Here is a 19,801-nt window from a genome sequence, read left to right on the forward strand (position 1 = left end):
AGTAACCAAAATGGTAACAACATTACTCCCACTATAAAATGTAAATGTGTATCTTCATTCATACCATGTATAGATGATAGCTTTGACATCTAATTGCTACTTTTATTGAATGAATTGTTTTTATATTGTGTAAGCATACACATTATGCATTTCAGAAAAATGAATACTTACCGGTGAAAGAACCAGCACCTCAGTAGAACCTGTATGAAGAAAATGGAATAAAGAAAAAGGGATGTTTAACATCAACTGAGTCATAATCAATTGAGTTAAAGCACTGATAATCATACAACATCATTAGAGCGAAATGTCAAGGTTGCTGCTCGACATGTGAAACAAAATCCAAGCCAACATTTACCGTATAAACAGTTCTAGAAATATTAAAAGTTGAGTTGAAAATAATATCTTACCTCCTTGAATTATGGTTGTTTCTGTGACAACAGTGTTATTACCATTAACAATCTCAGTAACGACTTGGACTTCCACCGCCTTGGTGAGGATAGTGACTGATAGTGTGATGGGGACACCAGGCCGTAGCACCCTCGGAACAGAGATCAGGTATGAAGGGCCGGGGGCCATGCTGGGCCTGAAAGAAAAGAGGATAGAGAACTTTGAAAATAGGGGAGGCCATTTAAAAAAAATGTATCCTCTATAACGACAAATAAGTATAGCATCTTCGATAATAGAAAAAGTATAGGATTGCAAATCCATTTGTCTAGAATACTTTTGAAGTACCATTTTTTCCCCCATACCTTGGTGTGTTCTGGGCTCCACTGAAAGCGACAAATAATCCAAGAAATCCCAACACTTGAAACCACTCCATTTCCATTAACAACACACCAAAGTGCTTCACTGATCAATGGAACCAAGTCCTTTCAGTGACTGTCTTCACACATGTTATAAAGTAACTCCACCTACTCTGTCCCCAGAGAATACATATACTCTCCACCAACCATATCAAACGAAAAAAACACCTCACTTAAAACCTTTCTTTCCTAAAACATGTTCTTGTTCAATTAATATGTTTATGTTTGGAAATGTGTAGTTCAGTTACTGCAATTAGATGCATGTACTTTTTTCCCCCATAGGCTACTTACCCAGGTATTTGTTTTTCACGGAGGAACAACTAGCTAATGGTTTTTAAATTGCCACCGAATTAATGGATTTTAATTGGACACTACTACAGTATCAAGCATAAGTCAGCTATCCATTTGTTTGTGAATTCACTATTGCAAAGTAATGGATTAATATCTCAACTTCACATACAAAACTTGATGAGATAGGTCATACACATCGAAATATCTTTCCAAACTTTGCTCATCATGTTCTGCTCGTGTGTATTCTAGCCTGCTATTCCTCAGTCAAACGGAAGATGGCAGTAAATCAACAGCCAATGACACCTCCCTAACGACAGAGGGCATCGACGTTTTTGTTCATGCTAAAGTTGAATGGTCAGCGAAAATGACAACATTACGAGCTTTTACGTGCGATGATTTGTTCAAGTTCAACAACATGTAAGTTAATTTCGATTTGTTTTTAATAGTGTTGAATAGGCTAACCTTCTAGCTACACAATACTCATGTTTTAGTGGGCAATATCAATAGCATTTTGCTTTTTGGCTAGTTGCAAGTATAGCTAGCTAGCCAGAAGCTAATTCTTTGGCCATACAGTGAGATGCATAGACGCTATCTTAAACGAGTCAACTCTGTTGCTATAAAATACAGTGTTTGGAATGTATGGACAATAGCTCACTAGCTAGCTCATTCTTTCAAAGATGGCTAGCTAGACATAAAGACAGTAAACTGAAGTCTGCTGCCCCTCATCGTCAGAGGCATTGCATTGAATGCATGAAACATCGCAAACTTTTTTTCTACCTTCACAGCAACCTGGATCCATTAACAGAGACTGTATCCTTTCACACGTACAAATTGAACCCCTGCATTGTAATAATATACCACCTGTCTATCTATGCATAGAAACCACAGATAATGTAGCCTTTGTCTTGTTATATTAGAAGACAAGCAGTCCTTAACTTTCTTTTACAGTATGGAATCCCATTTTACCTACAGTACCTGGCCCACTGGCCTGAGTACTTCATTGTTGCAGAGGCCCCTGGTGGAGAATTGATGGGTTACAGTAAGTACATGTCATATGTACCATTCTATATGATGATTGTTTTAGAGAAAATGCAATAGCATACACTCTGGATGGCCTCCATCAAAATTACACTTCTGACTTTGTCCTTGCAGTCATGGGAAAGGCGGAGGGGTCAGTGGCGCGAGAAGAGTGGCATGGGCACGTCACAGCTCTCTCAGTGGCCCCAGAGTTCAGACGACTGGGACTGGCAGCCAAGCTTATGGAGATGCTGGAGGAGATCTCAGAAAGGTGGGTCTGACTTTTACTAAGATCAGTGTCATTTGGTACCAATGTATATATATATTTTTTTTTGTAATGAAACCGGGTGGGAATACAAAATTATAAACCCTTATTTTTGTTTTCTGTTTCAAACCGGTTTGCTGTAGTGCACCCTACTGAACATGACCATGTTATCTAGCATACTTCTTGGTTTATTCGTATCTATGTCATGTCTCACTGTTGTTTAGGAAGGGCGGGTTCTTTGTTGACCTGTTTGTTCGAGTCTCCAATCAAGTGGCGGTGAACATGTACAAACAGCTAGGCTACAGCGTTTACAGAACCGTGATAGAGTACTATTCTGCTAGCAACGGAGAACCGGATGAAGACGCCTATGGTAAGATGAACCCCTTCAAATCAATGTAAACCGTACTGTAGCTCAATCATTTTGTTAACATGTGCTCACTCTTTGTAGATATGAGGAAAGCCTTGTCGAGTGACACAGAGAAGAAGTCCATCGTTCCTATACCACATCCTGTCAGACCAGAAGATATAGAATAGACTGTGGAACACGGACACTTTTGAAAACAAATACATTTCTATTTCTCTCGTCTGCATTGGTGAAGTGTGATTAGGACTTGTTTTGAGGGTGTGATGTGTGAAAGCTGACAATGTCATTGTACATAATTTTGAACTATCCAATAACTGGTCCTTTGTGAAACAAAGGTTTTTTTGCCAATGAGTCAGTCACTGTTTGGAATGAAATTTGAAAGTATGAAATGCTATATGGAATTGAAAGGACTAATTCAAAATTCAATAAATGATCTACTTACTTGACTCACCCAGGGACCTGCTGCTTTGTTACAACAATCAGTTATGGTTAATTTTCAAAAATAAATAAAAAATGGATATCAGTGTTTTTTTATTTTATTTACATTGTCATTGCACTACAGTAACTAAAACATGGAATAAGAATTCACATTAACAAAAGACATGTTTGTAAAAAAAAAAAAAGCACTAGAAATTACCTGATGAGGTACTCAACTTGCCCCTACTTGTCATGAGTGAAACATTTTCCCAGACAAGCTAATCATTCACTGAATCCTTTTTGCTCTTCCTGGGCTGTTTCTCACTGCCATCTTTGTCACTGTCACTATCACTACTGCTGCTGCCACTACTGCTGCTGCTGCTGCTTTCATCAGAATCATCGCTGTCATCATGTGTGCTCTCTTTGGAGTCTTTTTGAGGCACAAGCTCACTGACCATAGGATTTTCTGATGATGCAGAGTCTTCTGACATTTCTTTGTCTCTACCCCTCTCCACTCTTCCATTTTCTTCTTCATCCAGTTTTTCATCTCCATCTCTCTCCACTCTTCCATTTACTTCTCCATCCAGTTTTTCATCTCCATCTCTCTTCACTCTTCCATTTTCTTCTCCATCCAGTTTTTCATCTCCATCTCTCTCCACTCTTCCATTTTCTTCTCCATCCATTTTTTCATCTCCATCTCTCTCCACTCTTCTGTTATCTTCTTCCTCCATTTCTTTGCCACTACCTCTATTGTTTTCTTCCTCCTCATCTTCTTCCTCCTCCTCGTCGTCGTCATCTTCTTGTTGCTGCCTCTTCCACATCTTGGCCATGGCGAGCAGCTTGAGGTTGGGCTGGTTGGCTGCATCCTCAGGGAAGATGTAGTCGTAGTACTCCTCCCACCCTGCATCCGACTGTTGAATCAAAATGAAAAGTCAATTAGTGATCAATCGAACCGCGTCATGACAAACTTGCTGAGTACCTCGACTCCAACCAACCGCTGACTCGATATGCGTCGATAATTCTAAAATGTAAATTCTTAAAACCTTACTGTGTACCTATGTTTGTCCACTGTTTTTGCGTGCCTTCGTTTGCTGAAATCCATACTTTTCAATAAAAAGTTAAATACAACCACTGACTGTTTCGTCATTGCTGTTGCTCTAAGATGGCAACAGCGTGAAAGGTCATCACTAGCTTCTACAGCCAGTCATAAAACCCAGCCATTTCTACAATTTCTTATTAAAATTTGATTTTAAAACTTAACCACACTGCTAACCTTATGCCTAACCCTAAATTAAGATTTAAAGGCAAATTTTTGTAGCCCATTTTGTGGCTGTGGAATCTGACTGGCTATAGAAGCTAGTGGAAACCAGTGTGAATGCGCATGTGCCAATTGTATCTCAACAAGGAAACAGTCTGTTTGTATTTGATTAATGTTTAATTAAAAAGTATGGATTTCAGCAAACAAAGAAAAGCACACAACAGAGGACGAAACATAGGTACACGGTAAGGGTTTAAGAATGTACATTTTTTAAGTGTCGGCGCATAGCGAGTCGGAGATTCATTTGAAAAACTATGTTCTGCTCTCAACTCCGTGGAGGAGTTGAGGTACCCGGTAAGACTAACAAGGGTAATGAATTGATGTTGGATTGGTATGACCAAAGGAAACAACACTTACCCCGTCCTCTGCTGTGAGCTTTCTCCTCTTCTTCACCTTCTCCGGCAGCAGTTTCTTCACCCTCTCCCTGGTCGTGTCCGAACCAAACTCCTGCTCAAACGCCTTCCAGGACTCCAACAACATCAGACGCTCCTCCTTCTCCTCACAGCTTCTCAGACCCTTGTTGGCCTCCTCAAAGATCCCCCTACACCTCTGCAGCCGGTCAGAGGTGTCGATGGACAGCTCATACTGGGCATAGCTGATCCAGACCTGCAGGTAACATTTAGCTAAATTACACAATGAACGAGTAGATGTTTGAGAAGTTGCTGCGCCACAGTGAGTTTATGGCAGGTGAGTTGTAGCATGGGACTGGTAGCAAGACGGTCACTTCAAGGTTAAAGGGACAGCTCTCACCTTAACGTGCTGTGTGCGCTGCAACAGTCTCTGGTAGAGGCCCCTGGTGTTGTCATACTCTTCCTGCTCAATTTCAAAGTCGATGTAGGACTTCCACAACACCTAAGATTAAAAAAGGAAATGGGATATATTAAAGTAAAATACTGTTCAGAGGTACCTTCATTAGTTTTCACTACAACACTTCTCACTTGAGGGGCGTCTTCAGACCTGCTAAACGACAGAAAGTGGAAAGTCAATACAGTGAGTAAATGCCCTGGGTGAGCGTTTGAGCCTGACCTCTGGCATGTCCAGTCGTGGCTGTCCGATGGCCAGCTCGAAGATGGCCCGGGCCCTCTCTGTGTCTCCTAGAATGGTCTCCAGCTCAGAGAACTTGATCCAGGTGGTGCAGTTCTCTGGGGCAAACTCCAGGTACTTCTCGTAGAGCTTTCTGCATCGGTCAAACTCTCGGAGCTGCAGCTCCAGCTCAATGTAGCCCTTGAACAGCTTGTTTTTTGGACATTTACCAATAGCTGTGCCCTGCGGGAGAGGAAGAAGGTCAAATTAGAGAGAAGTTTGATACAATGAAAAACATACATCTTCAGCAATCAGTAGGGACCTTACCAAGCCTCGTCTGGCAGCTTGAAGGTTCTTCTGGCGGATTTCAAACTGGCCGTAGAGTAGCCACATCTTGGCAAATGTGAACTATGAGGAAGGATGCAAAGTAATAAATATGATCATTTGTTGATGATTAATGTTTTTGTTCAATATCAAAATGTTGATTATGTCCCATTTCAGAAAAGATGTGCCACTTGATTGCAAACATTGCAAACTGCCAATACCTTTTTGTGAGGGATGAGATCCAGGCATGCCTGGTACACCTGTCGTGTTCTCTCCGGGTCCTGCCAATTCAACAAAATAAGCACTGAAATCCACAGCTATATGCACAATGTCACACATAGCAATGTGAGAATTCTACCCATTATATAAAACACACAGAGGAAGCAGGCTTACCTTGACCTCCAGTTCTTCATATAGAGCGTAGTTTATCCACAGGTAAATGTATCTTCTCCAGTGCCTCTTCTCCTGTATAGGAGGGATGTTGGCGATGGCTCTCTCATAGACCTCCCTGGCAGTGTCAGGATCCGCATCGCTCTCCACCAGGCGTAGGTAATCAAACCAAGCGTCGTAATTGTGTGGGCTTGCCTACACAGGAAACAAAACACAATCCAATAGAAAGCTATTAGGGGGATGAAATATTGAACCATAATAGTGTTTTAATGGTTTATTTGGAGTGAAATCTTTGCACATTTTTACAGGTTTAATTGACCGTACCTTGACTTCCTCCTCATACTGAAATCTCCGCTTGCTGACGATGACGTCCTCAATTCCCCTCCGGTCTCCAAACTTCTTCTCGAATACTGTGTAGAATTTGAAGAGCTCCTGAGCCTGATGCTTGGGGATTCTGTCCAAGGCGTATTTGTAGATGACTCGAACACGCTCAAACTAAGAGACAAAGGGGTAGAAAAGTTGTGTTGTGTTCTGTTGACCACAGTATAAATGTGTGGGAATAAAAACTGACATGGTTCAAAGTGTCAGATTTAGATACCTCTTTCTGTTTCTCTTCAAATCTGGCGAAGGCCACAAAGAGGTTCTCATTGACATGCTCCTCGCCAAAGAACTCCACTGATCTCTCAAACACCTTCCTCCCGTGGGCGATGTAGCCATGCTTCTCTTCAAAACGGGCATACTTGATCCAATTCTTCACGTCAGGGTGGACAATCACAAGTGCACTGGAGTTAAGGAGCTTTAAAAGAGATGCACTCTACAGGCATGATGACAATATGAAGGTAATACCACTACAGTAGGTTGCTATGAATCATTATAAAATGTAATCAACTGCTAAACTGCTACAAGTCTCTGCTAGGTAACGCCCCGCCTTATCTCAGCTCACTGGTCACCATAGCAGCACCCACTCGTAGCACGCGCTCCAGCAGGTATATCTCACTGGTCACCCCCAAAGCCAATTCCTCCTTTGATCGCATTTCCTTCCAGTTCTCTGCTGCCAATGACTGGAACGAAATGCAAAAATCAATGAAGCTGGAGACTCATATCTCCCTCACTAGCTTTAAGCACCAGCTGTCAGAGCAGCTCACAGATCACGGCACCTGTATATAGCCCATCTGTAAACAGCCTATCTACCTACCTCATCCCCATACTGTATTTATTTATTTATCTTGCTCCTTTGCACCCCAGTATCTCTACTTGCACATTCATCTCCAGCACATCTACCATTCCAGTGTTTAATTGTTATATTGTAATTACTTTACCACCATGGCCTATTTATTGCCTTAACTCCCTTATCTTTCCTCATTTGCACATACTGTATATAAGTTTTCTTTTTTCTACTGTATTATTGACTGTATGTTTTGTTTATTCCATGTGTAACTCTGTGTTGTTGTATATGTTGAATTGCTATGCTTTATCTTGGCCAGGTCGCAGTTGCAAATGAGAACTTGTTCTCAACTAGCCTACCTGGTTAAATAAAGGTGAAATAAAATGTAAAAAATAAAATCAAACACCTGTCAATTAATGACGCACTCTACAGCAACCACAACTCATTTGCCAATGCATTGTAGTAAGTAAATGCTTCAAGCACTTCCCATCAAAAGGATATATCTCTCATAGATGGAGCGGGCCTTGTCGACCTCCTTGTAGCGCAGCTCAAAGTTGATGTAGGAGTGCCAGGCTTGTTCCTCTGGTTCCCACTCTGTCCAGCGCTCAAACACCTGTCTGCAGCCAGCAATGTTGCCCAGCATCTCCTCCATGTAACTGTACTTGTACCTGAAACGGGGGGGAAACAGAAAAAGAACAGATGAGCCGCAACAAGATTTTACCACCAATGTGCACACTCTGCATGCTTTAGTCATTATTCTGCAAAAGTCTGATTCATTGAGGATTGAAACACTAATATGTGACCACATCAATCAGATTAAAAAAAATGTTTTTAAACAGATATCAACAGTTTAGGAGAAGTTGTTCAATACCAGAACTGGTTGACACGAGGCAAGATGGTGATGGCCCTGTCCCAGATGTTGCGGGCGTGGTTCACTTGCCGGTTCTTCATCTCCATCTCGGCATACTTCAGCCATAGAGCAATGTTCCGGTGGTCTACATCCAGAGCACGCTCGTAAATAGAGCGAGCCCTGGGGGGGGGGGGGGTTAGACAACAAGTATCCCAGTCAAAATCCATCTGTAACATTCACATCAGATTTCAAATAGGTACGGTTCACAATCATCACCTTCACAAAGTGAAATTGACAAGCATTAGCTTACCTCTGGACTTCTTTCAGGCTCTCCTCCCATTGTGCGTATTTTATCCAGTTGCTGATAACAGTACGATTCTTTCTGATGTTGTCTTCAAATCCCTATGAGAAGGAGAGTCCAATATGCATCTAATTAGATCAATGTATTTACTGTATTCTTCACAGGATTCGCAGACAATCGGAAATGATGAAACTGGCAGGTTGGCAGACCAACAGAATATCAACAGTAAAAGTGAAGTTTGAAGTGTAACCTATGTGTCCACTGTCACGGGGGTCTTACCTTCCGCTTCTTCAACTTGTAATCGTTCAACTCTTCTTCATCAGTGATTTTCTGTTTGGGCGGCGGTGGCAAAAGCTCGAGCTCTCTCTCCTTTGCCTCCCTGAGCAATTGCTCAGCTGTGATTTGTACCTCTGCTGGAGCTTTGTTTTTCACCTACACAAAACAAATTAAGACGTTAATTTAAGAATGGGTGAAATTAGTTGGAGATAATACTAGCTAGCTACATAGTACATGTTCCAAAAGGAAACCGTTCGAACTCGCTAGCTAATTACGTAACTAGCTAACTTCCTCACAGACATGACTTGGGTCAGAGTATCTAGCTAGTTACGTTAGCTTGCTAAATACAATTATTTGCTGTGCTTAGTTACCCTTTCGTTCGTCTCAAGTAGCTAAAAGTAATTGAACTACATTCGTACCAAAACGAAGGACAGGTCTTGTTGTGGTTAGCAAGCTTGATACCTGGCTAGGCCCATATAGACATGGCTAACCAATAACTTACAAGTTCGCTAACGTTAGATAGCTAACTGTTTTTAAATGTTTTGTTACCTTAGCCACTTTCGGTATCCTCTGTTTCCCTGCTGCAGTGGATGCCATTTTGCTCGGTACTATGGCAGAGTCAATGAGAAACTACTATTACAATTGAATCTATAAAACACAACGAACAGATAATAGTTTAGAATATTTTTACAGCGCCAGTGGGCTCCGCCATGACACCTTCAAAAACGTGCGTCAAACGTAACCTATGAACTGTAACCTTTCACCCCAAGACGTCACTGACGGTTCTGTTTCTATGGTTACACACCACAACCCCATCAGCACAGTGCCTTTACTTTCTTAGTTCGTTTATTACAGGAGGACAAATATGTATTGACACTTTATGTTTCAATAATTAGCTAACCGTTAAAGAAGAGACACCCTGATTTGCATCCTTGATGTAAATTCAGAAGAATACATAGAGCTTGAAAAGGTTTCCATGATGCACATTTTACAAGAATGCTGGAGTGGTCTTCAAACGTAAACACTTGTTGATATTATACCCCATAGCTATTGGATTGTTAACTATTACAGAAATGCATTTGTTATGTTTTGTTAAATTTCCCAACGTGTACACCCTGTATCCTGTGCACGTGACCAATAAACGTTGATTTGATGATAATTTAGTTGGTTTGCTTCTCATTTGCTTTTCTCTCCCAAAATCAGAAAAAGATGAGGACCATAACTTCCTCAGATGGCAAAGTTAAGACTGTGACTGTGAGGAGAACAGTGTCATCGAATGCACATGAGATCAATAGCCTGATTAGATCTGCCACAGTACCAGTATTTGGAAGAGTAAACGTCATTCATCTACTGTGAGTATGCTTAACCTTACTCATGCCAAAATGCATGCAACAGATATTGACACTCAAGGTGGGACAGATTTTTCGATACATCATTCGTTTACTTTTATCATATCAGAATGCATGAACTTGCACGCGTCAATCCATTACATTAGCCACAATAATTTATCCTGGCCTCAATGTCTGTATGTTGGTATCCTCAGAGAGAAGGCTAATCTGGCAGTGACCCTGAACAATGCAAAGAATGAGGTGCTGGCCCATACTGCCTTCTCTGTTCACCCCATTGGAGACATTGTGGATCAAGCTTTTTGGGAACCATTCGACAGCCACACTCTTCCTGCACCTCTTTTACAGCCCAGTTGATCCTCTCCATCGGGAGTGCCAAAGAGATTGTAAGGTATTGGAGATGATGAATGTTTTCAATGTATGGTATGAAATCAGCAAAAAACTGAGTGGCAGAGTGAGCAGCACTAATAAGTGTTGGCATGGCATTGCTCATAATCATGTAACAAGCCCTTTCATAAAATAGGCTCAAAAATATAACATGATAAAATGTTATATTTAATAATAAGACTGTTTGAATCCTGTTTGTGATACAGCAGTCTGACATTCCTATACCAAAAATGCTTTTCCAATTTGATTCCACAGCCATTCCATCAAATTTCAGCATCAATAATTAGATTCTCATGATGTGATATTGCATGCATTTCAGGTTCTTGACAGGGTGATGGATTGTGCAAAAAGGAAAGTAAACATCTTCTTCTTCCAGAACTGTGTTTAATGATATCATTGAGCTGCAATACATCTGTTTGGTCACCGCAACCAGTGGATGTCTAGGTAAGAAGTGGAGGGTGGAGGAGAGTCTCATGTATTCAAAAATATAGGATTCTGAAGGATTCACAGTATGCCCACTCCCACTGTGTTTTCAGAGCCTGTCCTGGTGGAGATCTTTGAGCCTATGAAGAGTCTAAAGCAATGGTCACCAACCAGTCGATCGCAATGAATCAAGTGCACCAAGTGTATGTCCAAGGCATTCCTAGTCGATCACCAAACATTTATGTTAAAAAAAAATGATAAAGCCTTAAGTTCCTATTTTTTTTATTTGTTTCGTGCTGTTGGCGGTAGGTGCTCTTGATTCAGCAGCCCTAGAGCCGGGAAGGCAAAGTGTTCCCATTTTGAACCATTTCATATGTGTGAGTAGAACTCCGCCTACCCGGCAGGCCCAGAGAGCAAATCAAGTGCACCTATAGTTCTACTGCTGGCCAATCAGATAGGTCAGATCCCCATGTCTGCAGTTTCCTTGAGCCGTAGACTGTAAAAAGGAGCCTAGAACGCACAGCAAAGTTGATACTGTGAGATTTCAAAACTTTTAAAATCCATGAATAGAGAGAAACTCAACGAATACAGCAAAGAGCTGCTGTTTTTGAATGAAAGTGTTCTGAAAGTGTTATTTTTAGTGGCTTGTGTCTTTAATATTGAGGAATATTTCACTTTCTCTGGTCATAGGGAGTAACAACATGAATTGGTGCATGAGGCAGAAATAATGCAGTGCGACTTGAGTTTTACCATTCGCTGGAAGATGGTGTCCCCTTTTCTCAGCGGAGGGAGGGAGGGCGGAGGGACGGTGAGTCTGGTGAGAGGCTGCCTCACCACTGCTCCCTCCCTTCCCTCAGACTAACCATTAGATACAGGCCATCAGTCCAATAAAAACAGAAGCAAATGATTATGCTTCCTTAGCTGTGCTTCCCAAGTAATACAACAAATTATCTATTACCAGTGTACTGTACCTACATTTTTTTCAATATAATTTCAAAATGGTCTGAGAAGAACAACATTGGCAGGGCAATTCAAGCATAGCCAATAGGCAGGGATAATGTATTGGACCTATAGCCTACCGCACAAACCTCATTGCTACAGAACTGTTTTTAATTGGTTAACGTTGCATAGGCTTACGTTTTTTTAAAGTGTTGTTTAAAAAAAATCAGAGCGGTAGATCTCATCTTGAATTTTAATTCAGAAAGTGGTCTTGACTCAGAAAAGGTTTGGGACAATTGATCTAAACGATCCAGGGTCCCAGTGTTCACCATTTGTATTTTTTTATTTATTTTTTATTTCACCTTTATTTAACCAGGTAGGCAAGTTGAGAACACGTTCTCATTTACAATTGCGACCTGGCCAAGATAAAGCAAAGCAGTTCGACACATACAACAACACATAGTTACACATGGAGTAAAACAAACATACAGTCAATAATACAGTGAAAAATAAGTCTATATACAATGTGAGCAAGTGAGGTGAGATAAGGGAGGTGAAGGCAAACAAAATATATAAATAAATAAATAAAAATATAAAAAAGGCCATGGTGGCGAAGTAAATACAATATAGCAAGTAAAAACACTGGAATGGTTGGTTTGCAGTGGAAGAATGTGCAAAGTAGAGATAGAAATAATGGGGTGCAAAGGAGCAAAATAAATAAATAAATACAGTAGGTAAAGAGGTAGTTGTTTGGGCTAAATTATAGATGGGCTATGTACAGGTGCAGTAATTTATGAGCTGCTCTGACAGCTGGTGCTTAAAGCTAGTGAGGGAGATAAGTGTTTCCAGTTTCAGAGATTTTTGTAGTTCGTTCCAGTCATTGGCAGCAGAGAACTGGAAGGAGAGGCGGCCAAAGGAAGAATTGGTTTTGGGGGTGACCAGAGAGATATACCTGCTGGAGCGCATGCTACAGGTAGGTGCTGCTATGGTGACCAGCGAGCTGAGATACGGGGGGACTTTACCTAGCAGGGTCTTGTAGATGACATGGAGCCAGTGGGTTTGGCGACGAGTATGAAGCGAGGGCCAGCCAACGAGAGTGTACAGGTCGCAGTGGTGGGTAGTATATGGGGCTTTGGTGACAAAACAGATGGCACTATGATAGACTACATCGAATTTATTGAGTAGGGTTTTGGAGGCTATTTTGTAAATGACATCACCGAAGTCGAGGATTGGTAGGATGGTCAGTTTTACAAGGGTATGTTTGGCAGCATGAGTGAAGGATGCTTTGTTGCGGAATAGGAAGCCGATTCTAGATTTAACTTTGGATTGGAGATGTTTGATGTGAGTCTGGAAGGAGAGTTTACAGTCTAACCAGACACCTAGGTATTTGTAGTTGTCCACATATTCTAAGTCAGAGCCGTCCAGAGTAGTGATGTTGGACAGGCGGGCAAGTGCAGGCAGCGATCGGTTGAAGAGCATGCATTTAGTTTTACTTGTATTTAAGAGCAATTGGAGGCCACGGAAGGAGAGTTGTATGGCATTGAAGCTCGCCTGGAGGGTTGTTAACACAGTGTCAAGAGAAGGGCCAGAAGTATACAGAATAGTGTCGTCTGCGTAGAGGTGGATCAGAGACTCACCAGCAGCAAGAGCGACATCATTGATGTATACAGAGAAGAGAGTCGGTCCAAGAATTGAACCCTGTGGCACCACCATAGAGACTGCCAGAGGCCCGGACAACAGACCCTCCGATTTGACACACTGAACTCGATCAGAGAAGTAGTTGGTGAACCAGGCGAGGCAATCATTAGAGAAACCATATGCCAACCGTATGCCACAGACACAACTATAATCCAAGGCTGCATGTTGAGAACTTGTTCTCAACTAGCCTACCTGGTTAAATAAATGTGAAATATATATATATATTTTTTTTTATGTCCACCGAGTCAGGTCCTCATAGTCATTTTATCACACCTATGTTCTGTACCCTTTTGCTTTATATGAAGGAGTACTTTAGCAATAGATTTACTCTCAAATTTGATTTTGCAGTTCTCTGGTATGATAAATTACTTTTTGGAATTGAGGAATTTGTTTATTTCAACATGTTCACACGTTTTTCTATTCTAATTTTGGTGAGTGATGAACGATCCTTGGGATGCTCGTGGTGTTCAGCAAATGATTGAGGCTTCTGTTACAGGGTGGAGGATCATGACAACCTCGCACACATCTTTACGGAGCGGACAAAGGTCCTCACAGGATCCTATGGACCTTACTTCCTGGCTGAGCTCATCGAGGCTCAGGATGAGGAGAATTATTCAGCTGTTTGTAAGGTTAGCTATGTTTAAAGTTGTATTTCTTTGTTGTCATGAGAATATCTTTGTTTCTCCTTAATACAACTTCAGCCAAAAGCACAGGCGAGAAGAAAAAAACCGTCATCCCTTATGATTATTAAGCTCTAGATCAAGTCAGCCATGTTGTTGTTTCTGACGTTCTCTGTTTGTTTTATCACTGGCATCAGTAATCTCTGATCCACTGTCAGAGCGGTAAGGCCATTTAAAATGTAATAGCGGCGGTGCAGATGCTATTGCCTGGTTCACAGAAATCCTGCTGGGGTGCATTCCCCCAGGACTTAGAAGATGGCAGATCTTTCCTCCCCTCCCTTCAACTCAAGCTGACATATGTTCACGGCAGCATATGGCAGATGAGAGTTGACACTCTGCCAAGACATGCTCTCACTAAACATATTGTGTTCAGACATCTAGCATTTTTTTTTTTTCAGGATGTGTTCTCCATTCAGAGAACAAACAGCACAACATTGCCCAAGAGGGTTGTCCTATTCAGCCCTCTCTTCCTCTTAGGAACATCGTACATTATTTACTTTAATTTGCACACCCCGTGGTACCATCAGTTTATAAAGGTCTAATTTGGACGCCAGTCATCTTTAATGTGCCACAGCTCAAATGAAAGTTGTAGCCTAGGACAAAATATTTGATCAACTTTAATAATTTGCATATGTATATTACTAGTGTTCAAACTTACAGAGGAAATATACTATCTATTTAATTACAAATGGCATTACAGTATAATGACTGTGTCTGTCTGTGCACTGTCTTCACAGAATGAGGGAACTGCAGTGGGTTTCATCAGTGTGAGTGGTGACGTCAACTTGAAGCTGCTCAAGGAGTGCTTTGAGCTTGGGCCCTTCAACGGTCTGTATAAGCCCAGCCCAGAGGACCTGATTGAGACGGCCCCTGAGCCAGAGGTAAAGGGGCCTCCAGGGAACACCAATACCACCAGCCCACAGGGATGAATACGACCCAGGAGGATCCATGTGTCCAACCTACTGTAAGGCTATAACACAATACTGCAATACTGTAAGGCTATAATGGATATGCCATTGTCAGGCACAATGTAACATATTGGTTTGATTACGTGAAAATTGCAAGGTGTAATCACATGATGTAAACCAGAGAATGGATTTGAGGTAAATCAATTATGACGTCCTTACGGTATACCTTCATGTCCACCTAGCTATGTGCTCTCCTTCATCTCCTATTGATATATTAACACCGTGATGCTATCATTGCAGCCGGTGGACACCCAGGCTTGTGCTGCAGAGCTTCAGGATTCAGAAGTGACTCTGCAACCAAGAGTCTCAGAAACACCCAATGTTTTCTGCATTCAGTTAGTTGTTATCAATAAGACGTTTGAAATTAGGTAAGTTCAGGGGAAGATCACAAGCATAATTTGATTACTAAATAATTCATTGATGAATTAATTACCTAGTCATTAACAGAAGGGTTACTATTTCGAAAAATAAAGAGGAACTACATTCCCATTAATCAAAGGTGATCAGATTTAATTTGTCTTTCTCCATTTTATGAATATGTGGAAAACTTTCACTTATCATGGCAGCCCTCCAGTGTGTATCAGTCTTGTGCTGTGTGAAGGAGAGCAACGGATTGTTAGTTGGCTCCCGCTGGGCCCCTCTCTCTGTCGCCTTGCTGCCCAGCTGTTCAGGAATATGGAAGCCAGTCACTCCCCACCGAGAATGAGCATGTAATTAATGAGTATGGCGCTTAAAGTGACAGTGACTTGAAGGAGAGAAGTTGAGCCGAGACCAACGGGCATTGTACTGAGACGGGCAGCTTGCTTGGCCAGTTGTTCCACCGCTATGATCTCCATATTGGCTCTGATTAGAGCTTTGGCAGAAACACAGTTTCACTTAACTTCCCTCATTCAGCTACAGATCGGTGGACTTCCTGCCCAATATATTAAAACCTTTCCCTGTAAGTACCCTCTATAAGTCTTATTACTAAACCCATTTATGACTGACTTCCTATACTCAGTTGATTGCCTTATTGTGGAGGGTCTTTGAAACTGAGGTTATGTGATAAGCATGAAGCCAATCTCCTTGTCTCATCCAGGACCTGCATCATCTCTGTGCCCAAGCTGCCCCCTGAGTTCTCCCTCCTCCAGGTGGTACCACACCACACCAGCAGCCTGCCCCAGGAGCTCTACATCTTCCACTGCTCTGGTCTGCTTAAGTGGGTGTAATATAAAAACGTGATTGGGTACAAAGTGCATTGTCTTAGCATGCATCTAATTGTTTATCTTAGGATCAAACCGAGATGGATGTTAATGGGGAATTGAAGAGAGACATCCCCTAGATCAGTGGTCACCAAACCTTTTGAGTCCAGATCACTTTCTGGAGTTGAAATGCAAGGCGAGATCTACCGCTCTGATAAAAAAAAACATGACTTATAAAACGTAAGCACATGCAACATTAACCAATTAAAAACAGTTCTGTAGCAATGAGGTTTGTGCAGTAGGCTATAGGCCCAATTCATTATCACTACATTTGGCCATGATTGAATTGCCCTGCCAAAGTTGTTCTTCTAAGACCATTTTTATACTATATTGAAAAAAATGTAGGTACATGATCACACTGGTAATAGATAATTTGTTGTATTACTTGTGAGGCACAGCTGAGTGAGCATAATAATGTGCTTTTTTTAACTGAACTGATGGCCAGTAAAAAGAGGGAGCAGCGGTGAGGCTGCCTCTCACTCGACTCACCATTCCTCCACTCTCCCTCCCTCCGCTGACAAAAAGGGGACACAGATGGCGAAAAAATCAAGTCGCACTGCGTTATTTCTGCCTCATGTACTAATTCATGTTGTTACTCCTATGACCAGAGAAAGTGAAATATTCCTCGATATTAAAAAAGACACGAGCCGCTAATAATAACAACGCTTAGCTTATCGGAAGACTTTGCGATACTCATTCATTGCAGCTGCAGTGCTGGTTGTAGCATGAGTGGAAGTAGGGAGAACGCACATTTAATGGATTATAAAAGTGCTGAGTAACAACTTAAACATGAACTTACTCATCAAAACAGCAACTCTTTGCTGTATTGATTGAGTCTCTCTCTAGTCTTGGTTTTAAAAGTTTTGAAATCTCACAGTATCAACAAGGTTTCTTTTTACAGTCTATGGCTCGAGGAAACTGTGCAGACATGGTGATCTGAGCTATCTGATTGGCCAGCGGTAGACCTATAGGTGCACTTGGTTTGCTCTCTGGGCCTGCTGGGTAGGCGGAGTTCTACCTTCGGACACATGAAATGGTTCAAAATGGGAACACTTTGCCTTCCCGGCTCTAGGGCTGCTGAATCAAGTGCACCTACCGCCAACAGCGCAAACATTTTTTTTAAATAGGAATGTTTTTTTCCCCAAAATGTTTGTTGATCGACTAGAAATGTATTGGAGATCGACCAGTTGGTGACCACTGCCCCAGATGTACTGTATATTGCTTGTGTAATGTCAATCATGGTCTTGTTGTCTTCTCAGGACATTTGACACGAGGCTGGCAGTGTCTGCAGATAGGCCTGCTGTCTGTGACATGGTGAAGAGACTCGGTCTGCATGTGAGCCCTGCTGGAGGACGTGGACATGGTCTTCAAGGCCAACAGAGACATGGTCAGTCACAGACACATAGGGCATACTACTGCAAATAGGACAAAGGATAGTACAATAGCCACTAGCTCCATTTACCTTAGCTAGTCTCCATTTATCAATCAGTCACACAAAACTGTTCCAGTGATTACAATTGTTATGTTGGAAGACTTGGAGTATCACTGATTGATTGATGGTTTTTGCAAGGAACCAACTAATTACCTTGTAAACCACATTACCAGTGGTGATTGATACCCCAGATGTCAAACATGACTATGGCAGAGCTCCAACACAGATAATTACTTTGGAAATGAAAATGGAACCACATTTATGTGTGATATCTCATCTCCCATCCTCTCTTTCTCTTGGTCTGTCTTCCAGGATGGAACACCCTTGCAGGTGTTTGTGGCCCAAGTTCCAAACCAACTAGTTGGGATTTTAATTATTAGAAATTAGGAAGCAATTTTATTTTTTTACCTTCACTAGACAGACTTCAATGGTATTTTGCGTTCATAGATTTAGTCTCTCTCTCTCTCTCTCTCTCAGCACTACGCCGAACACTTCCTGAAGGAGGCGCTGCAGCTCGCCCACAAATCTTGCCTCTACCACCCAGTCTACCCCTCCTACCACAGCCAGAGGGTGAGAGAAACAGCCTAAGGACCGTAAAGCTTACATTGAGTGACTCCTCAATGTGCTCATTCCAGAGTGTGTGCGTGCGTTCAGTACCAGATAGCGCCTGCCCAGCCACCAGCTCTCTCCGGGGTTAGGGCAGCAGGTGCTGATATAAGACTGCCAGCTCCAGCTCTCTGGACTGTGAGAAGACATTTCCTCAGTGTGTAGAGGCCTCCTCCTCCTGCTAATTACCTTCTACAAACATGTACCAGATTGGGAGATGAGGTGTAAATAGAATTATGGAATTATGGAAATCATCATTTGGAAGGAATCCTCATTTGGGCAGTGGATGGTGGAGCATTGGGTTGGCCAGCCATGAAGGGGTTTATTTCTATTCAAGAGCACGTTGAAGGACGTGTAAATCGTGTAACCCAACTTGTTCATCTGAACTAATTATGTCTGCTTCCAAAATGGCACTGTATCCCTTTACAGACCTTTTATGGGTCCTGGTGAAAGGTAGTGCACTATATAGAGAAAAGTGTGGCATTGGGATGCATCCTATATCACCTTAGACTTGGCACCTGTTAGTCACCACCCGCCCTTGCCTCCATCAATAGTATAGCTCATAGGTATCACCTCAGCTGACCTTTGCCCCTTTTCTTCTCCCCTCAGAACTCCTGTGCCCATTACCTGACCTCTGTCCTGAACTGCATGGTCCCGGTGCGCCCACGACGCCAGATTGTTTACCCTCTGGACGAGCTGGGCGTCAACACCCCGTCCAAGCAGATCACCAAGGACCAGGTGGGCAGAGCAGCAGCTGGTGGACATGTTTTAACATGCCAGGGAATGCAAAATGGGAAATACCCACTGTCTCCAGGTTAACAGAATGAGCGGGAGAGTGATGATATGAGACAGAGCTAGAGTAGGGAGAAAGACAGGAAGCATCTTTAGTGTGAGTAATTTACATGCCCACAAGAGGGTGCTGCTTTAAAATCGATGGATTCCCCACTTAGCATGGAGTGTTTATAACTGATATTTGTGTCAAACAGTAAAATATTGTGATGGATAATATGATTTTATGTGACTGATAATTATTCAATCAAGAGTAAGGCGTGCCATGTACAAACAGCATTGCAGTTTTGAACATTGCATATAAATGAGTTGTAGAGCTTTTTCAGTGGTATTGTATATGCACAGCTTTTCTTTAATAGTCTTTCCAACCCAACCTTCACAGGTTATTTTTAAAGGGCTTATATTTATATAGATGAGGGCAGCAGATGGTTGCTCTGACAGACGGTTGGGGATGTTTGCCTCTGCTGTTTAACAAGGTAAAGCAGCAT

At 42.0% G+C, this 19,801-nt stretch overlaps 2 protein-coding genes and 1 pseudogene across 2 annotated transcripts; 2 read left to right on the forward strand and 1 right to left on the reverse strand.

The window, feature by feature from the left end:
• The first annotated feature begins 1,329 nt into the window (after positions 1-1,329).
• Positions 1,330-3,263, forward strand: LOC139583081 (N-alpha-acetyltransferase 20-like). The gene is made up of 6 exons (XM_071413823.1): positions 1,330-1,511; positions 1,880-1,904; positions 2,043-2,133; positions 2,247-2,382; positions 2,601-2,746; positions 2,825-3,263. The coding sequence occupies exons 1-6, from the start codon at positions 1,459-1,461 to the stop codon at positions 2,908-2,910; spliced, it is 537 nt and encodes a 178-aa protein (XP_071269924.1). The 5' UTR covers positions 1,330-1,458; the 3' UTR covers positions 2,911-3,263.
• On the reverse strand, positions 3,259-9,548 carry LOC139583080 (crooked neck-like protein 1). Its single transcript, XM_071413822.1, has 14 exons — positions 9,354-9,548; positions 8,808-8,960; positions 8,538-8,629; positions 8,249-8,407; positions 7,879-8,045; positions 6,811-6,989; positions 6,537-6,707; positions 6,216-6,407; positions 6,044-6,103; positions 5,826-5,906; positions 5,502-5,741; positions 5,226-5,327; positions 4,833-5,081; positions 3,259-4,068 (listed from the first exon to the last, which is right to left on the reverse strand). Exons 1-14 carry the CDS (start codon positions 9,399-9,401, stop codon positions 3,436-3,438), a joined length of 2,526 nt encoding a protein of 841 aa, XP_071269923.1. The 5' UTR covers positions 9,402-9,548; the 3' UTR covers positions 3,259-3,435.
• Positions 9,549-10,010: 462 nt separating this feature from the next.
• LOC139582295 (cilia- and flagella-associated protein 61-like) overlaps positions 10,011-19,801 on the forward strand; it is a 35,150-nt pseudogene continuing 25,359 nt past the window's right edge.

Source organism: Salvelinus alpinus, chromosome 8, assembly GCF_045679555.1.
Source record: "Salvelinus alpinus chromosome 8, SLU_Salpinus.1, whole genome shotgun sequence".
In the NCBI taxonomy this organism is placed as follows: domain Eukaryota; kingdom Metazoa; phylum Chordata; class Actinopteri; order Salmoniformes; family Salmonidae; genus Salvelinus; species Salvelinus alpinus.